This window comes from Austrofundulus limnaeus, unplaced genomic scaffold, assembly GCF_001266775.1.
Source record: "Austrofundulus limnaeus strain Quisiro unplaced genomic scaffold, Austrofundulus_limnaeus-1.0 Scaffold44, whole genome shotgun sequence".
Lineage (NCBI taxonomy): Eukaryota > Metazoa > Chordata > Actinopteri > Cyprinodontiformes > Rivulidae > Austrofundulus > Austrofundulus limnaeus.
The window spans coordinates 2,024,725-2,045,136 of NW_013952446.1; the positions used below are offsets into that span (position 1 = coordinate 2,024,725).

Sequence of the window (20,412 nt, forward strand, 5' to 3'; positions counted from 1 at the left end):
GCTCAGAAACAGTACTATATAACATTTTAGACACATTCTAGACAGTTTATCAGCTAAAAAAAGTTAATTTTGGGGTAAGTTACTCTTTAAGGCTGAGTTCACCTGAAACTCATCTGTCTGAAGAAGTCTCTTTGACGAGAGACGAAACGTTCCACTACAGAAGAACCCATCCAGAGGACCTACTTATTTTTCTCTAATTGATTGTTATGAGCGTTAGCAATATCTTTACTCTCAGCTGAAACACATGTTTTAAAAGCCTCATGACACACAAAGGCCTCTCTTTTTATAGATTTGTTTTTGCTGCTGCACAGATTGTCCCCAAAGGTAGACCATGTGCACTTGTGTGTCCTGTGGTGCCACCAAAATGTTCTCAGTGAGGTAGAAAACATTTCCTTTACAACTGACAACTCTACTTTATTCCTTTTGGGGGAAAATAGACATGCAATTATTTTGTGTGTGTGAGTGAAACATTAAACTGGAAACTCGGTTCTGAAATCTGTCTCATTATCACCATTAAATCTATTTTAGGAATCAATATTACGTATTCAGTGTCAGGTAAATTCCACCCATTTGAGAAACACCATTTTAGATTTAATGTAATATCTAATCTCATGTTTAATCTCTGTCTGTTGTAATAGATTTTCCTTCATCTGATATTCTTTTTGGGGTCTCTTCTGGGTCAGAGAAGAGAAATTCAATGTTCAACAAAGATTTTATACTTTTAATACTGTTTGAAAAGACAAGTTAACAGATGAGCATACTTGTATTTATTTATTTAGCTTTAACAATTAATTAAGTCATTCAAATTTAAAAAATGTTATGTATTAAACCCAACAGTGAAACATAAAAAACACTTGTTTTAAAGTTAATCGGGACAAAACCGTCATAAGACAATTGTTTAGTGGGAGAAATAAACACAATTCGGTGTTTCCTTGTTGTTTTTGTATTAAAACAACAAAGACTGCAACATAATTTTTGAAATAGCTGCATGTTATGGCGAATTATATTTAAACTAAATTTAACTAGCGTTAGCCCAAACCAATTAACACTGGCTGTGTGTCAACAACAGCTTTCTGTATATGTAGAGAAGAAGCCGACAGCTAATGCTAACGCTAATTCTAGTTCAGTTTAACGATTCCTAATTTCGCAGCGACACACGCACTTAGAAAATATAAAACTTAAATTTAGGGAAAAGTCTGCAATACTTATGATCTTCATACTTTTCTTGGCGACGATTTAACAGTATTATTGATTATAACAAACAATAATAACAAAGCAACACAGGCCTAGCTGTTGCCGAGGTGCAGTCAGGTAACACTGACTTAGCATAAATACCACCACGAATGAACGCTAAAGCCCTGAGAACCGGGACTTACCTAAATATAGCATTTCAACAAAGACCAAACATAATCCCATCCGCTGTCAGTTGGATTTGGACGTCTTCTCACAGATAAATCCGTATTATTTGGTTTATTTCATCGCTCAAAATCAGCTGATTAACCTTCCTCTCACGTCATTCCCACGTCGTCAGGACCCATGAAGCTGTTTTACGTCTGCCTGATCTAAAATGTTAGAAAATTTTGCACCTCATGTAACTCATTTTATATCAAAGCCAAAATCTCTGAATAAATACCTTAATTTAATTAATGATAAGAAGAGTAACATATTTCTTCCTAATTATAATCTTTTTTGCCTCGAAACCTCTGAATAATTTATATGTTTAATTTTTTTTATTATTTTTTCTTATTTATTTAGTTAGTTTTTTTGTTTTTTGTTTTCCTTTGTAGTTCCTTTTATTCTGTATGACAATATTGAGATGTAATATATGATTGTTATGTAATTACTGTATTACTTTTGTATCGCTGATATACTTAATATTTTACTTGTTTGTTTGTTCTTGTTCTGACTCATATTTCAATAAAGTTTAAAAAAGTATGCCTGATCTAAAAAACAAATAAACAAACAAAAAAGGACCCACTTAAACCACAATTTGTCACTATTAGTAGTTAGATTAAATATTGACACATTAAATGTGTTAGATATTATTAGATAAGTGTAAGTATGTCTCATATTGTTTGTTTCTTTGTTTGCCATAAACAAACAAATATATAAGCTATGGGTTAAAACAAAGAAAACTACAAAACATTTTATTAGTTTGTTGTAAAAACAAATAGGGCATGCATTATAAGACAAATTGTTTGAGTATAGATTGTAAACCGATTTTGTTTTCTTCAAATGTGTATAGAAAGAAAAAAGATGACTTAGTTGTAACATACAAAACAATTTAAAGGCATCAAAAATCTGACAGATTTTACGAATCAACCTAAATAGACCTTTCAACAAAGAAATATTTAAATTTGATGTAGAAAATTGTAGATTTTGTAAAAAAAAATAAAGAAACATTTGTTTTATGGTTGTGTATTTTAACAGATCATGACCAGTTTGTTTTTCTTCCAAACCCATATGGAAATGGATTTATTCTCCTTTCAAAATATTCAGTTTGGTTTATTTCTAGAACATAATATTGTGGAATTTAAATAAATGATGTAATCAAATAATGTAATCATTGTAACAAAATATTAAATGTTGTTTTGCAAAGTGCTCCCCAGCATTATGTGTTCTTATGAACAATTCCTCCGTGTTTGAAAGGTGTCTGAGTAAGATGCATAATGCAAAAGCTGAAAAATTGTACGATTTATTGAAGGGATTTATTTTAATAGTCCCCGAAACTTTTGTTTTGTGTGTTCTTATGCTTTGTAAACAATATTAAAATAAGTAAAATGTTCTTGTTTTATATTATTGTATGATGTGTGCTCTAAATGCAAAGTTGCTGTTTAAACTTGTTTTCACTTGTTTCATACTGAATAAAACCAATAATCATTGTCATTTACAAACAGAAAGTTGAAATTCAACTAAATAACTGTTTGTGCCACACCAAACTGGATGTCAACAATTCCAACCTTCAGCGAACGCAACACAGTAAAGTCTCGCGATAGAACGCGCTCGCCGAAGCCGATACAATAGCCCGGGTGCGCGAGAAAAAAACCTTGCTAGCTCGAACGTGCTGCTGAACCGGTGCGTCTTTCATTATAAACAACGCTCCAATTTACTGCGGCGAACTTCTGAGTATCCTTAACCACTTTTAAACGAGAGCACATTGGGGACCTAGTAACGATCAATATATCCAAACAGAGGAAGGAATCGAACAACAATGTCCGAAAGCGAAAACTGCGCTGAACAGCGGGAAGAGCCGACTGAACTTGAAGAAGCCGGCGGACCGGAGGTAAGACGGTTTAATGGGTCTTTGTCAAGAAATGTATGTTTAACGTGCCGCAGACGTTTACAACTATCATCGCTCCCCTTCCCTTCCTTCCGGTATCCCGGTTTTGGCTGTGTGAAACTTTCACTCGGTCCGTGTTAAAATGGGTTCTTGAGCTAGTTAGCTAGTAACGGCGGTGCTATCATTAGCTAACACAGCAGTTCTGTGCCTTGTCGCAGAAACTGAACGAAGCTGACGATACGGCGAAGACTGATTAGCTAGCTGCAAGGCTAGCTTTAGATCCACCGACCATTACTGCTGCCAGTGTACACCCTTTCTTTCTCTGTCTTCTCCCCAAAACAAATGGGATGATCGCTGGCTTTGATCACTGATCAGTTTTTAGCTGTTGAGAAAGAGCACCGCTCATGTCCTCTCCGCCTCTTTGTTTTTAGAACAGCAGTGGCTGTTGTGTAAGTCGTGCATTTCAGCAAGAAAAGCTCATCCATCAGACTCAACACTAAAGTCTCATCATGAACATAATAATGATTATAAAAACTTTACTGGAAGCATTTTTTTTTACAAAAAAGTATAGCCAAGGACTAGTAAACGTGTGCATAACTTACATATAGCATATAGTCTTGGGGTTCAGCTATATAGGTTACAAATAATGAACATCTCATGACTCTTGCTGGGATGAATCCATGACTCCAGGTCCACAACTGTCACCACAGAGGTGGAGGATCCTGAGAGAGACTGCGACAGGAGAACATCAAAATGACCTGATTGACTTAGCTTTGTACCTGGGTGAAACTAGGAAACTAGGCAAGGGGAGTTTTGCTTTGTTTGACGAGTTTAAGGTGAAACTTCAATCTATGTATATGTATACATTATAATAAAAACATACCATATTTTAACAAACTGAACAAACAGCTTAATATTTATCAAAAGTCCAAAGGGTGTTGCAATGTCAGCAAATGCAGTCTCAATTTTAAGTTGATCAAATACCCTATTGGTTAGTGATTTATTGTTGTAATACCACATAGGGTTGGGCATAATCGTATCGTGGTGCAATTAATCACCAGAAAAACATTAATCAATAATTTTTTTGGCACTTGACGATTAATGCGATTAATGGCACCGGGCAGAGTCCGCTCGATGTTCCTCTTCGCTTCAAATATGATGAACATTTAAAAAAAGTAATTTATTCTGTAATTTATTTATCGACACAATTTAAAATTTGATGTATAGCCTGAAGTCTGTAATTCTGACACAATTTGGAACAGATTTTTATGAATAGCAAATATTTCCCATTAATTAGTCATGTGACTAGGACATAAGGGTGTCCAGGGACTCCGGGGGATTAATCGTCAAATTAATCGTTATCGGCTAAATACCACAATTAATCGTGATTATTTTTTTGCCAATATTGCCCAACCCTAATACCACTTATCTAACACAAATATTGTTATAAATGTAAAAGAAAAATAAAGTTACATTGCAATCACTGCTGTAGTAATCAAGACCTGGTGTTAAATAGTATTTAATGATAGAAGAACTTTATTATTATAATAATAATAATAATAATAATAATAATAATAATAATAATAATAATAATAATAATTATTATGGTTTTCTATATAAATATCAGTAATTAGCCTTCCACTGATATTGTATTGTATTTCTAGTTAGTTTATATATTTTTTATCTGCTTTATTTAAAAAAATCAAAATATTTGCTCTTATTACAACTATTCTGTTTTCTGTCTCATCTGGTTCAGGAAAAGTCTGACTCTTCAGATGCTGGAAAGGAGTCCTCCTCGGATACTGGAGCCGATGGTCAAGATGCGTCCTCCTCCTCATCATCAAAAACTAAAGATTCTACTCCAGGTTATGAGGAGAAAGTGGTAAATAGATTTTATTTGTTCACTGGATTAACTGATATCGCTTGCCTTTTGAGTTTGTTTACATCAGGGTTGACGCCTTACTTCCTGTGTAATGCAGCAAACAGACCGGACCAACAGATTTGAATATCTTCTGAAGCAAACCGAGTTGTTCGCCCACTTCATCCAGCCGGCTGCACAGAAGACCCCGACTTCCCCTCTGAAGATGAAACCAGGTCGTCCTCGGATCAAGAAGGATGAGAAACAAAACCTGTTGTCTGTTGGAGAGTGAGTATCCCCCCCCCCTTCAAAAAATAAAAACTTTAATCTGTGTAGTTTACTCTTATTTTGATCTTAAATTGTTGCATCCTGCTCATCTTTGACAGCAACCGTCATCGTCGCACAGAACAGGAGGAGGATGAAGAGCTTCTTAGCGAGAGCACGAAGACCACCAACGTGTGCACTCGCTTTGATGAATCTCCTTCCTGTAAGCAATCACCTGTTTTTGTATGAAATCAAAGGGTGATTTGAGCATCAGTATTTTAAACCATACACATAATGAATAAGCCGTTCCAGAAGTTCTGTGTTTTCTTCTTTTCTCCAGATGTAAAAACAGGAAAGATGAGGGACTATCAGGTCCGTGGTCTGAACTGGCTCATTTCTTTGTATGAGAATGGAATCAATGGCATCCTCGCAGATGAGATGGTCAGTACTTTCCCACCTCCACAATCACTGATATTCACCTGTTTTAAGGACGTGTGAGTGTGTTTCAGTTTTGTGCTGTTTCTGTGTAAATCTCTGCCTCTCAACACACTATGTCAACTTGTTCTCAGGGACTGGGAAAGACCCTTCAGACCATTGCCCTGCTGGGTTACATGAAACACTACAGAAACATCCCTGGCCCACACATGGTGCTGGTCCCCAAGTCCACCCTCTACAACTGGATGAACGAGTTCAAGCGATGGGTGCCCTCTCTACGTGCAGTTTGTCTGATTGGAGACAGAGATCAGAGGGTAGGCTAAAGTTTGCTAGCAAAAGTTTTGTTTGTGGACAAATTTGACCCATGTTGCTGTATGCATGGAAGCTGTTCCTGTTTATAAATATGACCTATGCTGGCAAAACAAGTCGCAATGAGGAATTTTTCTACATTGAATTATTATTACTTTCAAATTCTCTGTCTCATAGGCTTCAAAATGATACAATGTTTGTTTCAATTTTGTGTTTAATCTCTTGGCCTGACAACAAGCTAGTTTTGTTTAAAAGAATGCTGGTTTGAAAACTTTATTTTTATTGGTCTAGAGTGATGTCATATGAAAATGTAATTCTTATATTTAAAAGAAGAAATGCCTAAGCTTCACAGTGATGCCAAACATTAATAAAAAGATTTCCTGGTGCTGTGGCAGCTGGCATCAATATAATGAATTTAAAAGATAATTAAAAATATTATTTCTAAAGACATACCTGTTAGAAATTTTGGATTCAAAGAAACACTGAACATTTCAGGGTTTTCCCCAGAAAATTGTCTAGGGCTGGTCGGGCGGAGGGGGTTGTGGTACAAGGTTAATGGATGGTACAGCAGTCTTTTTAATGACATACTCTCTCATTTGTCTGTCTCCCACATTTTCCAAGCAGGCAGGTGTGTGTGCAGACTTGGAAAATCTGTGTCTTTATGCACTTGTTTTTACTTAAATTTTAATTATGTCAATTATGTTTTTTCTGACTCATTTTGCCAACACAGGTCACAAATTCATTCACTATTCTTTTTTTCTTTGCTGCAATTTTCCAGACCGCCCTGATCAGAGACGTCTTGCTGCCAGGAGAGTGGGACGTCTGCGTCACATCCTACGAAATGCTCATCATCGAAAAAGCCGTCTTCAAGAAGTTCAACTGGAGGTACCTGGTCATCGATGAAGCTCACAGGATCAAGAATGAGAAGTCAAAGGTCAGGCTGCTGCAGAGATAAAACACTCTTTTGTTTTAAACTTTTACATGCAACATTACGTAACGACCTAAAAAAAATAATGTCTTTGCTTTGGGGTAGCTTTCAGAAATTGTGCGCGAGTTTAAAACCACCAATCGTCTGCTTTTGACCGGAACGCCCCTTCAGAACAACCTGCACGAGCTTTGGGCTCTGCTCAACTTCCTGCTCCCTGATGTCTTCAATTCAGCAGAGGTGTGGTGTTTTATCCCTCCTCAAATTCTACTGCTATAAGCAATCTGTTCCATGTTTAATTCATTTCTGTTTGTTCTACAGGATTTCGACTCGTGGTTTGACACAAACAACTGCTTAGGTGATCAGAAGTTGGTTGAACGTCTCCACACTGTACGTTCTGGAGGGTCTTTAATGTCGCATAAAAATATATATATAAATTTTTTTTCAGTCTTGTTCAAAAACCGTCTTGTTGTTGTTGCGTAGGTGTTGCGCCCCTTCCTGCTCCGTCGTATCAAAGCAGATGTGGAGAAGACTTTGTTGCCCAAGAAAGAGATCAAGATATATGTGGGTCTGAGTAAGATGCAGCGAGAGTGGTGAGCATCTTTACTTAACTTTTTGACCTTTAGTTGAGTTTATTCACAGGCTGGGGAATGATTATGAAGACACTGTTAAACTAAATTAACTCTAAGCTTTTTTGTGTGTGTGTGTGTGTGTGACAAACAGCTTCAGATAACTTGGTTTGGAATAAAAAAAATCTCTCGAAACCCTTCAGGTACACAAAGATTCTCATGAAGGACATCGACATTCTGAACTCTGCGGGGAAAATGGACAAGATGCGTCTGCTAAACGTTCTCATGCAGCTCAGGAAATGCTGCAACCACCCGTACCTGTTTGACGGGGCCGAGCCAGGCCCCCCTTACACCACCGACCTGCACCTGGTGGTGAACAGTGGGAAGATGGCGGTGCTGGACAAGCTACTGCCTAAGATGAAGGCACAGGGTATGAAGCCTGTAAATACTTATACCGTAGTGTCATTGTAATAACGTAATGTTGCTTTTATTTCATTTCTTATTTGAAAAAGATTAGATTAACCAGGATTATTTGCATTGCTCAATACTTCAGATGCATCCACAGGTATTCAAGGTATGTTTTATTTTTTAGGGTCTCGTGTGCTCATCTTCAGTCAGATGACCAGGGTGCTGGACATCTTGGAGGACTACTGCATGTGGAAGAACTACGAGTACTGTCGCCTGGACGGTCAGACGCCACACGAAGAGAGACAGGTGAGCTCAACTTGGACAAAGCAGGGTTTGTAACCTTTTATTCTTTGTGAGTTGCCGTATTTTCCTTTATTTACAAAAAAAATCCCATTGAACTACATAGAGATTTTTTCAGTTCCTTCAAAAAAATTTGTTCTCTGAAATTTTTTTCATCCCATTTTTTCTGAAGATTTTTTTATGAGCAATTTAGCTATTCACAGTCATGAAGTACTTGATTTTGCAACTTTTCTTCTTTACTAGAAATGGTCGACTGACTTTGTTCTGTCATTGTTGGCCAACAAATACGGTTGTCCATCATTTAGGTTTAGGTTTTGGTGATTTTCTCTAATTAATTAATTTATTTGTTTATTTATTTTAGGAATCCATTCTTTAACAAATTTCAGCTGTCATTTAGCACTTAGCGTTCACACAGCATTTTCTGTGAAAATCCTGTTTCTTAATTGCAAACGCTTTGGTATTTTATTAAAATAACAAACTTCATATAAATTGTTCCTTTTTATTTTGTCCCACACCAGATTTCCATCAACGCATACAACGAACCGAACAGCTCTAAGTTCATCTTCATGTTGAGCACCAGAGCTGGTGGTTTGGGTATTAACCTGGCCACAGCTGACGTCGTCATCCTCTACGACTCCGACTGGAACCCTCAGGTCGACCTGCAGGCCATGGTGAGCGCTCTCTCAAACAGCACTCTGTCATTAGGAAGGGATGAAGTAAGTACAGGTAAAAAAAATAAAATCAAAATGTTTTCTTGTTTTCATTACAGGACCGAGCTCACAGGATTGGTCAGCAGAAGCAGGTGCGTGTTTTCCGTTTCATCACTGAAAACACGGTGGAGGAGAGGATTGTGGAGAGGGCCGAGATGAAACTACGCCTGGACTCTATTGTCATCCAGCAAGGTCCTTTTTTTGTCAACGATAATTTAAACTGTCTTTAAATTTAAATTGGGATGGCTAGAATGATGTTTAACATCTTACTACACTTTCTACTTTCTACATCAGTAGAAAGTTTCGTTACTGTTAAGTATTTACAGCTGCAATTCACAAAGCGGTAAAATAAAAAGATTGTTGTTTGTTTGAAAGGGAAAAAAAAGCTAAGTGAAAAGATTTAATCATTCTTTTTTTTTTTTTCTTTTGTGTTTTACAGGAAGACTTGTGGATCCAAGTGCAAACAAACTTGGCAAAGATGAGATGCTGTCCATCATCCGTCACGGCGCCACGCATGTGTTTGCTTCCAAAGAGAGCGAGATCACAGACGATGACATCGATGCAATTCTGGAGCGCGGCGAGAGGAAGGTACGAGTCCCTTATTTAGAAGATAAAAGCCGTTTCTTAATGTCTTTTCTATGTAAAATTTAAAATGTTCTGGTTGTTTTGTGTTAGACTATGGAAATGAAGGAAAAGCTGTCGTCTCTGGGCGAGAGCTCCCTGAGAAACTTCACCATGGACACGGAGAACACCAGTGTGTACACGTTTGAAGGAGAGGACTACAGGGAGAAGAAGAAGGTGAAAGTGCCCCACAATAACTGTTGGCTCTGTTGCTGGCAAATTTCCCCGAAACTATTCGATTTTTATGGTTGTTTTCCTTTCCCCTCAGGTCATCACCAACTGGATCGAGCCTCCTAAGAGAGAAAGAAAAGCCAATTATGCTGTGGATGCTTATTTCAGAGAAGCTCTGCGAGTCAGTGAGCCTAAAGCCCCCAAGGTGAGTCGGTTTACGCTTAACACTCCACACGCACAACACATTAATGCAGCAGATATTATAACCACTGTGTCTTTGACAGGCGCCTCGTCCGCCCAAGCAGCCAAATGTCCAAGACTTCCAGTTCTTCCCTCCACGTCTTTTCGAGCTCCTGGAAAAGGAAATTCTGTACTACAGAAAGACGATAGGATACAAGGTACATAAAACACTTCATTTAAGATCATTACTTCATTCAAGCTGTGTCCAAGCTGATCTGTCGGTTGCGTCTGCTCAGGTTCCTCGTAACCCAGAAATCCCCAACTCAGCTCAGGTCCAGAAGGAGGAGCAAGCCAAGATCGATGAGGCCGAAGCGCTCTCAGAGGAGGAGCTAGAGGAGAAGGAGAACCTTCTGCAACAGGTACAGATGATTATCACATAAAGTGGCAAATGTATTATAATATTTTATGTGCTGGAAAGCTTATTTATTAATATTCTTTTGCAGGGCTTTACTATTTGGAGCAAACGTGACTTCAACCAGTTCATTAAAGCCAATGAGAAATGGGGAAGAGATGATATCGAGAACATTGCCAGAGAAGTTGAGGGGAAAACACCCGAAGAAGTCATGGAATATTCTGGTAATCAAAATATGCAATTCCATTTTTTTCTGTCAAAAACAAAAAAAGAGTTTATTTCAAGCTACACTAATGTTATATGTTTATTGTTTCTGTTTATTTTTTTAGCCGTATTCTGGGAGCGCTGCAATGAGTTGCAGGATATCGAAAAAATCATGGCCCAGATAGAAAGAGGAGAAGCCAGGATTCAGAGAAGAATCAGCATCAAGAAGGCGCTGGACTCAAAGGTAGCAAACTGACAGCAATTTGACTTCTTAGCTTTTTATCACAGTTTTGTGTTAGTGCATTAATTCAATGGTTCTTTTTTCTTTTTTTTACCCCGCTTTAATTACAGATCGGTCGCTACAAAGCTCCCTTCCATCAGCTCCGGATCTCTTATGGCACCAACAAAGGCAAGAACTACACGGAGGAAGAGGACCGTTTCCTCATCTGTATGCTTCACAAGCTGGGCTTCGACAAGGAGAGCGTGTACGACGAGCTCCGTCAGTGCATCCGCAACTCCCCTCAGTTCCGCTTTGACTGGTTCCTCAAGTCCAGGACTGCCATGGTACATTGTCATTTTTGCACCATTTCTCCTCTCTTTGTGAACGTTATTCTGTTTATTATTAATAGTAATAATAATAATAATGATGATAATCTCCTTTGGGTGTACAGGAGCTGCAGAGGCGATGCAACACTCTGATCACACTGATAGAGAGAGAGAACATGGAGCTGGAGGAAAGAGAAAAGGCTGAGAAGAAGAAGCGGGGACCAAAATCTGCCTCAGTAAGTCAGAATTCAGTCTCACATTAAAAAGATGCAAAGCAGACTGTGTAGATAACAGCATTGGTTTAATTTAGTGCTGGTGTAATATCTGACATTCAGTACAAATCAGGTTTAACTTACACACAGGGCACATCTTTCTTAAAAGCAAAAATGTTTGACATTTTTCTGTGTTTGGTATTCCTGACCATTTTCTGCTCTTATCGCAGGCGCAGAAACGTAAACCAGAGGGAACCCTGGATGGTCGAGGACGCAGGAAGAAGCTGAAATTGTGAAGCTGCGCACAAACTACAGGTTCAGCGTTTGACCCCGGCAGCCAGCTCCGGTGTCATTAGTCCTAGTATCTGTGTTTGTTTTGCAGGATGTGATAATGTACTGTGTAAAAATCCTTGACGGACTGATCTGGTTGTATTAGGTTTTAGGAAAGTGCTCCTTAATGAGCCCGCCTTGTTGTCACTCACCTAAACACTGCAGCTGTGCTGGCTTAGTTTAGTATGTTTTTTGTTTCTTTACTAGTAGTTATCTAAAATGTATTTATGCCTGCTGGTTGCACTGCATTCCATGTAACAATAAGTACCAACTTTATTTTTAAGAAAAAGAATTGTTCTTTCATCTTTTTGTGAAGTACAAAATGTCCCTTTGATCATCACAAATAAATCTTTCCTTTTTTATATATAAAAAAAACCTGTCTGGTCAAAAAAGACTCATTTAAAAACATTTATATTTAGCAGTTTAAAGTATAGTTGCATCCAAACCTTTGAAATTGTCACAAACATGTTTTGCCAAGACCTGATGAGCAAATCAGACTTACTGTTTTCAAGTTTCATCAGGGTGAAATACCATTTTTGTTTTTGTCACTGTCCTCTTTTAATATCTACACAGATAAAGTCGAAACATATTTCAGCCACATTTATCTCACGAACCTACAAAACACTGCATTCTCAGAAGACTAAAATAACATTTACAATCCCTTCCAGTCACTCTAAAGTGATAGTTGTCAGTGGTGAGCAAGCTTTTAAAAGCACAACGGAAAAAAATGATCACATCGTCATTCATTCAGGTCAGTTCTATCTGACTCCACGAAACAAAACAATGAATTACAGTGATATAAAACTTGATATTTTAAAAATATGAAACTAAAAGTTACCTTTCTTTCACTCATGAATCCGCTGCATTTAGTTTACTAGCATGCATTTGCAAATGCCAAGTGAAAATGCATTTTTTTTTACAACTGAACACTCGGAACACTGTAATTCTGAATCAGCTGTTGAAGGTACAAGCTTACAGTACATTATTGCAGAAAAATTAAGGATCAGATATTAATAGGCCTCATAACTGGTACATTCTCTGCATGTAGGCCCCTGAGCACTGATGTTCTGTCCACAAGTTGCACAGGGATGTTTTCAGTGCTAAATTTCAAAGGCACAGTGGTGAAGGAGACTGGTAATTATATATTTTTTAAATAAGGGACATGTTTTGAGGGGAAGCACGATCCACCTTTAGACTTCAGAGCTGTCCGAACTGCTCCACATACCAACCAAACCGTGGCTGTAGGCAGATGAGGAGGAAGTGGCGTATGGAGGGAACTGACTTTTCTTTTCCCTCCTCTTGCGCCGCAGCAGAAGAATAACAACGGTTGCGATGACGCAGATGAGCAAGATCAGACCTGCAACGCCCACCAGCATGGGTAGATAGAAGGTATCAGCCGGCTCTCTGCTTGAACTCTCCAGAAGGGGGCGCTCCAAAAGGTGGTCATGGCTCAAAGACCAGGGTTGCCTCTGGTTGACCACCATGCGGTCTGACCGGTCCAGAGCGATGTGCTGGATGTTGGTGCCTCGGTTGTTTTTGACACCGATGTCCTGGGCCAGGGGCGGACTGGAGAACAACGGGGCGGCACGGCGGTGGCGATTGACTACTTCTGAGGCGGAGGAGAAACCATGTTGGAGGTACTCGACACTCCGCTTGCCGATGTTACGATTGGCGTTTTCTCTGGAGCGGACGGTATAAATGGTGTGGATGAACCATTCTCTGCCAGCAGCCACCTGAAAAAGAAGGCCAACATGTTCATATTCCTACCCTATTTCAGTAGATGCAATGCCTTGAAGAGTTACTGACCTGAAAAAGTGGTGAAGAGGAAAGCATGAAGCCATCTGAGCCTGGCTGTCTGACCAAAGGCTGTGCTCCAGGGGTGTCTTGTGCCAGTTTGGCCTTAAAAGACACGTCCCCAAATGCTGGAGCTTGAGTCTCTGGCTGGGCTTTGTCCTGCAGAACAACACACACTTGAATTAGAATTACTGCAGCCTCAATTTAAAAGAAAAAATCATTTATTTCAAGTTACCAGAATCTTGAATCTGTAAAGCAGAGAGGGAGCATCTGCCAAGCAGCCATACTCCTTGTTGGTGGGGTTGTATTTGGGGACGTATCCATCGGCTCCGGTGCAGAGGAACACCTTCTCAATGCTGCAGGAGAAGGAGTCGCCCAAGTTCTGGACAGGGTCTACCATCACACGGCCATAAATGATGGAGCCTGTAGCGATGAACAAATTTCATCTGTCTCAAAGGCAGAGCCCAAGCTGTAATTTTACATCAAACCAATAGATGGCAGTGGTGTACTACCTTCTGAAAAAGCAGCATCAGTTCCTTCTCCAAAACTCATTGAGCCGTCAGACAACCAAAGCTCTTTCTTGGACAGGAGGAACATTTGAGTATTTAGACTGAATTCAGCTGCCACTGGGTCACTCACCTGGAGACAATGGGTTACACATTCAATAAATTCAGGTTCTGGTATTTAGTAAAAGCATGACCAAAGGATTCCTGCCAGGTTATCGAGCCCAACCTGCTGGAAGCGAATGTCTACATCAAAAGTAAGCGGCTCTCTTGGGTGGCACACAGGAGGGATACTAAACTCTCCGTTGGGTGAAGCAATGCAGGGAACCAACTTCACAGTGTAGGTTCCAGAGTAATCTCGCACCTTGGAAGCAAACAGGAACATTGGTGAATTACTAAAATATTAACTTAATGTGGCATAATGGATCATCTCATTATGACTTACTGCGAAATCGGAGACAAAACTCCACTGCTGCATGGGCTGGTTGTAGGTCGGCTCTGTCCTGACCAAGGCCAGAGTAAAGGTCAGCCCAGGATGGTCAGCACATATCACCATGGACGACACACTGGTTCCTAAAGGTGAGCAGGCAGGCATTATTCCTTACAGCTGCATTGTATGTCATCTAAACTAGCAACCATGTGCGTATTTCTTGAAGTGTCTCACGTTGTTTTGGTCTCTTGCTGCCTAACTGTAAATGCTGCAGGGTCATTTTAACATTTACTTAAATGACATTTGGCACACTCGCACAGGAAGAACCCTAAAGCGGAACTCCAGAAATAGATGAAGACAGGGCATGCTGGCCACAGTAACCCAATATGCTGCTGCTTGTATAAAATTAACCCAACAGGATTGGTTTGGGGCTTGAATGTTGTGCATGTGGGCGTCGCTCTCATACCTGGATGAGACATAACAAACTGTCCTCTGAAACGAGCCTCCGTCTTGAAGTAAACTACAAGGCGACCCTCCTCATTTATGCGCATGCTGGTGGGGTACATGGCTCCTGTGAAAACAAATGACAAAAACATTTTATCCTCTTCAGATGTATGATTTCAAATTGGGGAAAAAGCTGAAAAAAAACCTAGCAGAGAACAGTGAGATGGTAGTACCTTGTAGTTCAGCTTCAGGTGGGCTGCCGATACCATCCTGCCACAGAATTGCTGTATCATATACAAAGGTGAGTTTCAACTCTGACTGCAGATCAAAGTGCTGCCAGCCCCCGACAGCCACAGGAGAGTGAAAGACGTAGGACACAAATAAAGGTACACGCAGGGTGACATATGATTGGACAAGATTCAGCACCTATAAGTGGGAAAACACAAAATCAAAGATAAAGTTGGAAAATGCAATAATTAATGTGTTAAAGGGATTTCAGAGCTCAGTCTTATTTGATGCTGTGTTTGCAGTGACACATGTCTACCTGTCCATCAGTGCCTATGGAACCTCCACAGTCATTTAACAGCTCTGACATGTCGTAGTAGCTGGTGAACTCCCAGAGGCAGGCCTCCAAGTTGAGGTTCCTATAGAAGCGCAGAGAATTGGCTGAACGCATAGCAGTGCTGTACTGGTATGGCGAAGTCTCCCCAATGATTTCAGGGTTCTTTGTTGCGTCTGTGATAAAGCCATAGCCAGTTTGGATTTCATTGAAATCCAGTAGGTTGGAGCAGCGGTGGTTACCCACACGTGTGCCATCCGGGCTCAGAGTGAGCTCAAAGTTGGATAGCGGTTTTGTGGAGATCACTGGTAGCATTCCTGGTTGTGAGGAGATTGTAAGATTTTTAGTCTTTAGCTGGTATGTGAACAATAATCACCATAGATGAAAAACTGCAATCAAGTTTGAGATTTTACCATCCATGTGAGGCATAGTGATGGTCAGTTTGATGAGGTTAGGGAAGTCTGGATCATCTGAGCCTGTGTAGCGGATCTTAGCAGAGAAAGGTTCAGCCCCAACAGTTCCTGGGAGTCGTGGCTGACACATACCTATAAATAGGAGAAAGTCAAATCAAATTGAATTAATAGAGGCATGAATGATCCCAAGTTCCACAAGTTTTTCTCTTTCTCTGCTCACCTTCTTCATTGCTAATCACAACAATGGGACTGGACAGCTCCAGGCCAGCATCTCCATTGGCGTTGAAAGCTCTTGCTGCACACTGAACCCTGGAACCGGCTTGGAAGTAAATTGAATCCAAGGTGACTGACTTGGTGTTGGTGAAGAAAGTGTTAGTGTCTACCTCCCTCATGGGACTAGTCACTCCATCTGACCCAGTGGGAGCGCTCACCAGCCAGCGATACTGGGTCAGAGTATTGTTGATGCTCTCAGCAGAGCAGATGGATCCTGTTTTGTCGAAATCATGGTACTTTGGGTTGCAGGCCTAGAAAAACAGGCACACAAAAGCACATGGAAGGTAGTAAAATTCCACTTGTTTACCAACGAACTTTTAGTAAGCTTTTCAGGAAAGCAGCATCGTACCCACCGTCACACAAACCACAGGGTATCCATTGGGCGGGTACGGCCTGTCTCTGGTTCTAGATGTGTCATCATACATGAGCAGGGACACCACCTGAGGGACTGCAGGGAAGGTAACATCTGCTACACTGTCCATCTCCTCAATGTACACAATGGCCTTGTTCATCTGGAAAAAAGAAAGACATCATCAGCTGCACTTGCTCATGTAAAGTGTTAGCTTCACCAATTAGTTGAGAATGGGAATCGTGTTCAGATGAGTCACTGTTGTTGATCAAATCAATTTGTCGTATTTAGTTTTTACTAAGACCCCATTATCTTCAGAAAACTACAACTTTATTAGCCAATATGTACAATGGCGGGAATCTTTGTTTTGGGCTAGTGTCATTGTTTTTATATTCTTATTTGCCATAACCTCTACATGTCCTCAGTTGCCCCACTCTGGTTACCCATTTTTCTCCATGTTTTTAATCAGCACACCTGTTTGCATTCACCAGTCAACTTCTCTATATGTAATAATCTGCACATTTGTCTACTAAGCTTTGGTGTAAACTAATGTTTACCCCAATAAATCCTACAATAAATACATAGGGTTGCCTACAAACAACTTAAATCTGGATTTCTCATTGTGTTATTCAAAACAACATTTGTTTTATTAATTCATAAACCTCTAAATATAATTATGTATATGTTTGACACAGAGTGCAGAGGTCTCTCAGGGAGTCACAGTTTCATTACAATGTAATGAAGCACAAAACAATTTAGTGCAAGCTGACCTATTTCTGTGCCGTGAATGGCATGCAGCTGATGTAGAGAGTATGGGTAGAATGTCACAGTTCTGTTTATAGATTTGTCTTCAGTTTGGCTCTGCAGGGATATTCCCCTCAGCATCTCATTCCAGAGGGAAAATCTTTTTAAAGGACCTGTGGTTCGGGTGTGCTGACAGCATGGCCAGCTGCTGGCCGCTTGCTTACTTTAACCCAGGCTGACACGACAAGACGCATGTTAACCCGCGCAGTTCTGCTTGGAATGACTGCTGGCTTCTGTTTTGCTTATGAGTGTGTATGTGTGTGTTTTTTAATGCCATGTGGCTTTTACTCACCTGTAGTTCGGCCACCATGTTGTCATCAGGTTTCATGTGTACAGTGAAGGCCTCTCTCATCTCTCTCTGACCGTCATACAGGATCTCGATTTCAACAAAATGTTCCTTATCGTTCTCTTTGAACTCCACATCTTAAACACAGACAGGGAAGTGAGCAGTGATGCAAAAAGTGTTTAAAAAATAAACATAGATTTTCTTACCCTCTGACAGTGGGTTATAGTCATCTCCGGAGGTTGCAGAACCATCCTTTGTGTGTACTCTCACTACTGAGACCTTGGAGGTGTCTCCAAAACGTAGAATGGGAATCTTCACCGTTGTCACATCACCTTTAACCTGCGGTTCACGCACGCTATACTTGATCTCTGAAAATCGGATGATGGGCTCTGAAACAGGGAACAGAGTGGAGTAATGAATTCGCTTTCTGCTGGATAAATCTCAATCAGAGTATTAGAATTTCTGATCCATGCACTGAAATCATGTTTGATTTCAGAGAACACGTACTATCTTTCTCATCTGTGATGGTGACCAGCACTTCCTTCTGCTCCCCGATAGAGGCTCCATATCGAGACTTGCTCTGGGGACTTCCCAGCACCAAGCGAAACTCCTCATCCTCCTCGTGGATCGCGTCGTCCGTCAGGCTGACCACACACTGTTTCTCAGACTCACCTGGGGAGTTCAACGGCGGGGGGGTTAGACAAAACAGACAAAAAGAGAGATGGAGGAGGGTAAAAGATGTCTCACCTGGCAGGAAAGTGATGATTGACGCGTTAGTGTTTGGCCTCTCGACGTAGTCCATCATGACCTGAGCAGATCCTTGGCGGGTGTAACAGCGGACTGTGGATACGAGGCTGATGTCTCCGCTGCGATACACGGTGGCGCTCACAGATCCATCCGACTCATCCACCTTGTAGTTTCCATCCTTAAACTGAACCTTCGGCACTTCAAACAAACAAGCAAAAAAAATCATTAAGTTATGGGAAAGTTTTCATATTTTTTATTTTAAAATTTACCTCTTTACTTGAATTTAATGAAACTCCCAGAAAGTAACGTTTTGGATGTATGTCTACAACTGATAACTTTTTAAGTCAATCTAATTCAAGAAGGCTGCCGCAGCTAATCAGCCTTAGCAAATGCATAAAAAATGTCTATAACAGTTCATTTTACAGATATTTGATGTGGTTATAGCTGAAAGTCATTTGCATCATATATTGTGAGCACTAATAAATCTTGCAAGATCTTTGTTTTTAACTTTGACTTGCCATGTGAGTAATTGTTTGCTTCATTTTTATTTACTTATTTTTCATTTTGTGAGTTGGAATTTGAGAAAATAGGAATATAATTTGTTACACGTCCATGTATTAAGTGGCTGTTCAAGTTATAACAATAATTAATTATGTATCTGTCAACAACTGGAAATGCCTAAAATGTCTTAGAACCATTTCTAGATACAAACATTTTAATATTTTTATAGAGTTTCTCCAGTTTTTTTTTTTCAAAATTATATACATATATTTGCTAAGACTTAATAAAACACTACAAACTATCTCCAGTCAGTACGAGCTCATTGCTACAACATTTACAAAAATATGTTTGTTGGTTTGTTCACAGCATAATAAAATTTAATAACGCTGAACACTCACAATCAGTGATGGTGTCATTGATGGTGATGGTTGCCATGCTCGGTTCCCCTAACACAGCATTCATGGGCATCCTCAGCACAAGGTCAAATGTCTCTGGACCCTCTAGCTTTGGCTGACCCAAGTCATCCAAGATGGTCACCCTGAATGTCTGCATCGTCACTCCTGGAGCAAAGTCCAGGTTGCGGCTGATACCCACGTAGTCAAGTCCAGCTGGCAAATAGAAAGAGGAAACCACAAAGTAAAACTATACTTTAATACAAAACAAAGAAACAGAATGTTATTTATTTATTTATTTTTTACCTTCTGCTGAAACAGGATCGCTCTTCCTGGAGCGGACGGTGACCGTTGCTGTTTTGGACAAGTCGGTCCCTGTCCTCCAGACCTTAACCTCAACGTAGCCTGAACTCTCCTCTACAACATACTCAGGTTCTCCGAAGTACAGTGAAGGCTCTGAAAGATCGGAGAATAGGTTGGATAAAGATTAAACAATGTTTTACTCTTAAGTTTGACAAGAAATTTTCCACAAAAGAACTGTGGTTTTGTTTTCTGAAGACACAAGTGTTTTATGTGGGATATATTGGCAAAGCTGAGCTCATGCATCCATATTTTTTTGTTTTCTGTCTTGGTACAGGAAGAGATCAGTCATCCATTCCATCCTGTCTTCCCTCCATCCTCCACCTCCTTTTATCTGAGCCCAGACAGCTCCGTCTGAACTCCACGCCAAAGGGGTCGAGGATGCACCTGAAAAATGAGGTGTGCGCTTGTACATGCACGCTGAAAGAGGCATAAGTGTGAGGGATGTTCCAGGTTTCTGATGACAGAGAGGCTGATAAGGGGCAGGGTGGTCAGAGAGCATGGGGGTGGAGGCAGAGACAGAGACAACCGATGGAAGGCAAGAAGAATTCAGGGGCCCTGCGACATAACTTATCTCTCATCGCTTCTGTACAAAAATCTGTTTCATTGCACTGTGTCCAACTAGTGCCCCCGAGATCATCTGATAAATGTCTAAGGCCTGCAAGTTTTCAACAAATGTTTACAAAAAAAAGGAAATTTTTTTGTAAATATCCTGAAAATGAAGATTTTCAGCATTTCTGTGTTGTGAAAAATCCCAGTGTTTCTTGAAAAATGATGCATATTGGCAATACAATAAAAAACATTTTTAAAAGTGGATTCTTAT

At 40.0% G+C, this 20,412-nt stretch overlaps 3 protein-coding genes across 5 annotated transcripts in view; 1 reads left to right on the plus strand and 2 right to left on the minus strand.

The window, feature by feature from the left end:
* usp38 (ubiquitin specific peptidase 38) overlaps positions 1-1,544 on the minus strand; it is an 11,930-nt gene extending 10,386 nt beyond the window's left edge. For both annotated transcript variants that reach the window (XM_014007813.1, XM_014007814.1), the window contains exon 1: positions 1,377-1,544. The gene's annotated coding sequence lies outside the window, so the exon portion shown is untranslated. The remainder of the gene's footprint in view (positions 1-1,376) is intronic.
* A 1,472-nt stretch (positions 1,545-3,016) lies between these two features.
* smarca5 (SNF2 related chromatin remodeling ATPase 5) lies at positions 3,017-12,109 on the plus strand. Of its 2 annotated transcripts, none has more exons than XM_014007811.1 (24): positions 3,017-3,283; positions 5,031-5,162; positions 5,260-5,426; positions 5,525-5,625; positions 5,743-5,843; positions 5,972-6,151; positions 6,925-7,080; positions 7,180-7,311; positions 7,393-7,461; positions 7,555-7,664; positions 7,844-8,070; positions 8,233-8,354; positions 8,867-9,019; positions 9,118-9,250; positions 9,498-9,646; positions 9,734-9,856; positions 9,948-10,055; positions 10,135-10,248; positions 10,327-10,449; positions 10,534-10,666; positions 10,772-10,890; positions 10,998-11,210; positions 11,318-11,428; positions 11,635-12,109. In XM_014007811.1, the coding sequence occupies exons 1-24, from the start codon at positions 3,212-3,214 to the stop codon at positions 11,698-11,700; spliced, it is 3,114 nt and encodes a 1,037-aa protein (XP_013863265.1). In that variant the 5' UTR covers positions 3,017-3,211; the 3' UTR covers positions 11,701-12,109. The 2 variants fall into 2 exon arrangements, with proteins under 2 accessions (XP_013863265.1, XP_013863266.1); XM_014007812.1 differs by having other exon boundaries at positions 5,037-5,162.
* The window catches only part of frem3 (Fras1 related extracellular matrix 3), a 37,399-nt gene continuing 28,463 nt past the window's right edge, over positions 11,477-20,412 (minus strand). Inside the window, exons 7-24 of the mRNA XM_014007810.1 lie at positions 19,536-19,685; positions 19,236-19,445; positions 18,337-18,534; positions 18,097-18,261; positions 17,796-17,978; positions 17,596-17,726; positions 16,504-16,662; positions 16,098-16,401; positions 15,878-16,009; positions 15,450-15,781; positions 15,139-15,331; positions 14,928-15,032; positions 14,477-14,604; positions 14,261-14,395; positions 14,041-14,167; positions 13,764-13,951; positions 13,541-13,687; positions 11,477-13,467 (exon numbers count right to left, since the gene is read on the minus strand). Of these exons, the coding sequence (XP_013863264.1) occupies positions 12,925-13,467; positions 13,541-13,687; positions 13,764-13,951; positions 14,041-14,167; positions 14,261-14,395; positions 14,477-14,604; positions 14,928-15,032; positions 15,139-15,331; positions 15,450-15,781; positions 15,878-16,009; positions 16,098-16,401; positions 16,504-16,662; positions 17,596-17,726; positions 17,796-17,978; positions 18,097-18,261; positions 18,337-18,534; positions 19,236-19,445; positions 19,536-19,685 (3,530 nt within the window). The 3' untranslated portion in view covers positions 11,477-12,924. The remainder of the gene's footprint in view (positions 13,468-13,540; positions 13,688-13,763; positions 13,952-14,040; positions 14,168-14,260; positions 14,396-14,476; positions 14,605-14,927; positions 15,033-15,138; positions 15,332-15,449; positions 15,782-15,877; positions 16,010-16,097; positions 16,402-16,503; positions 16,663-17,595; positions 17,727-17,795; positions 17,979-18,096; positions 18,262-18,336; positions 18,535-19,235; positions 19,446-19,535; positions 19,686-20,412) is intronic.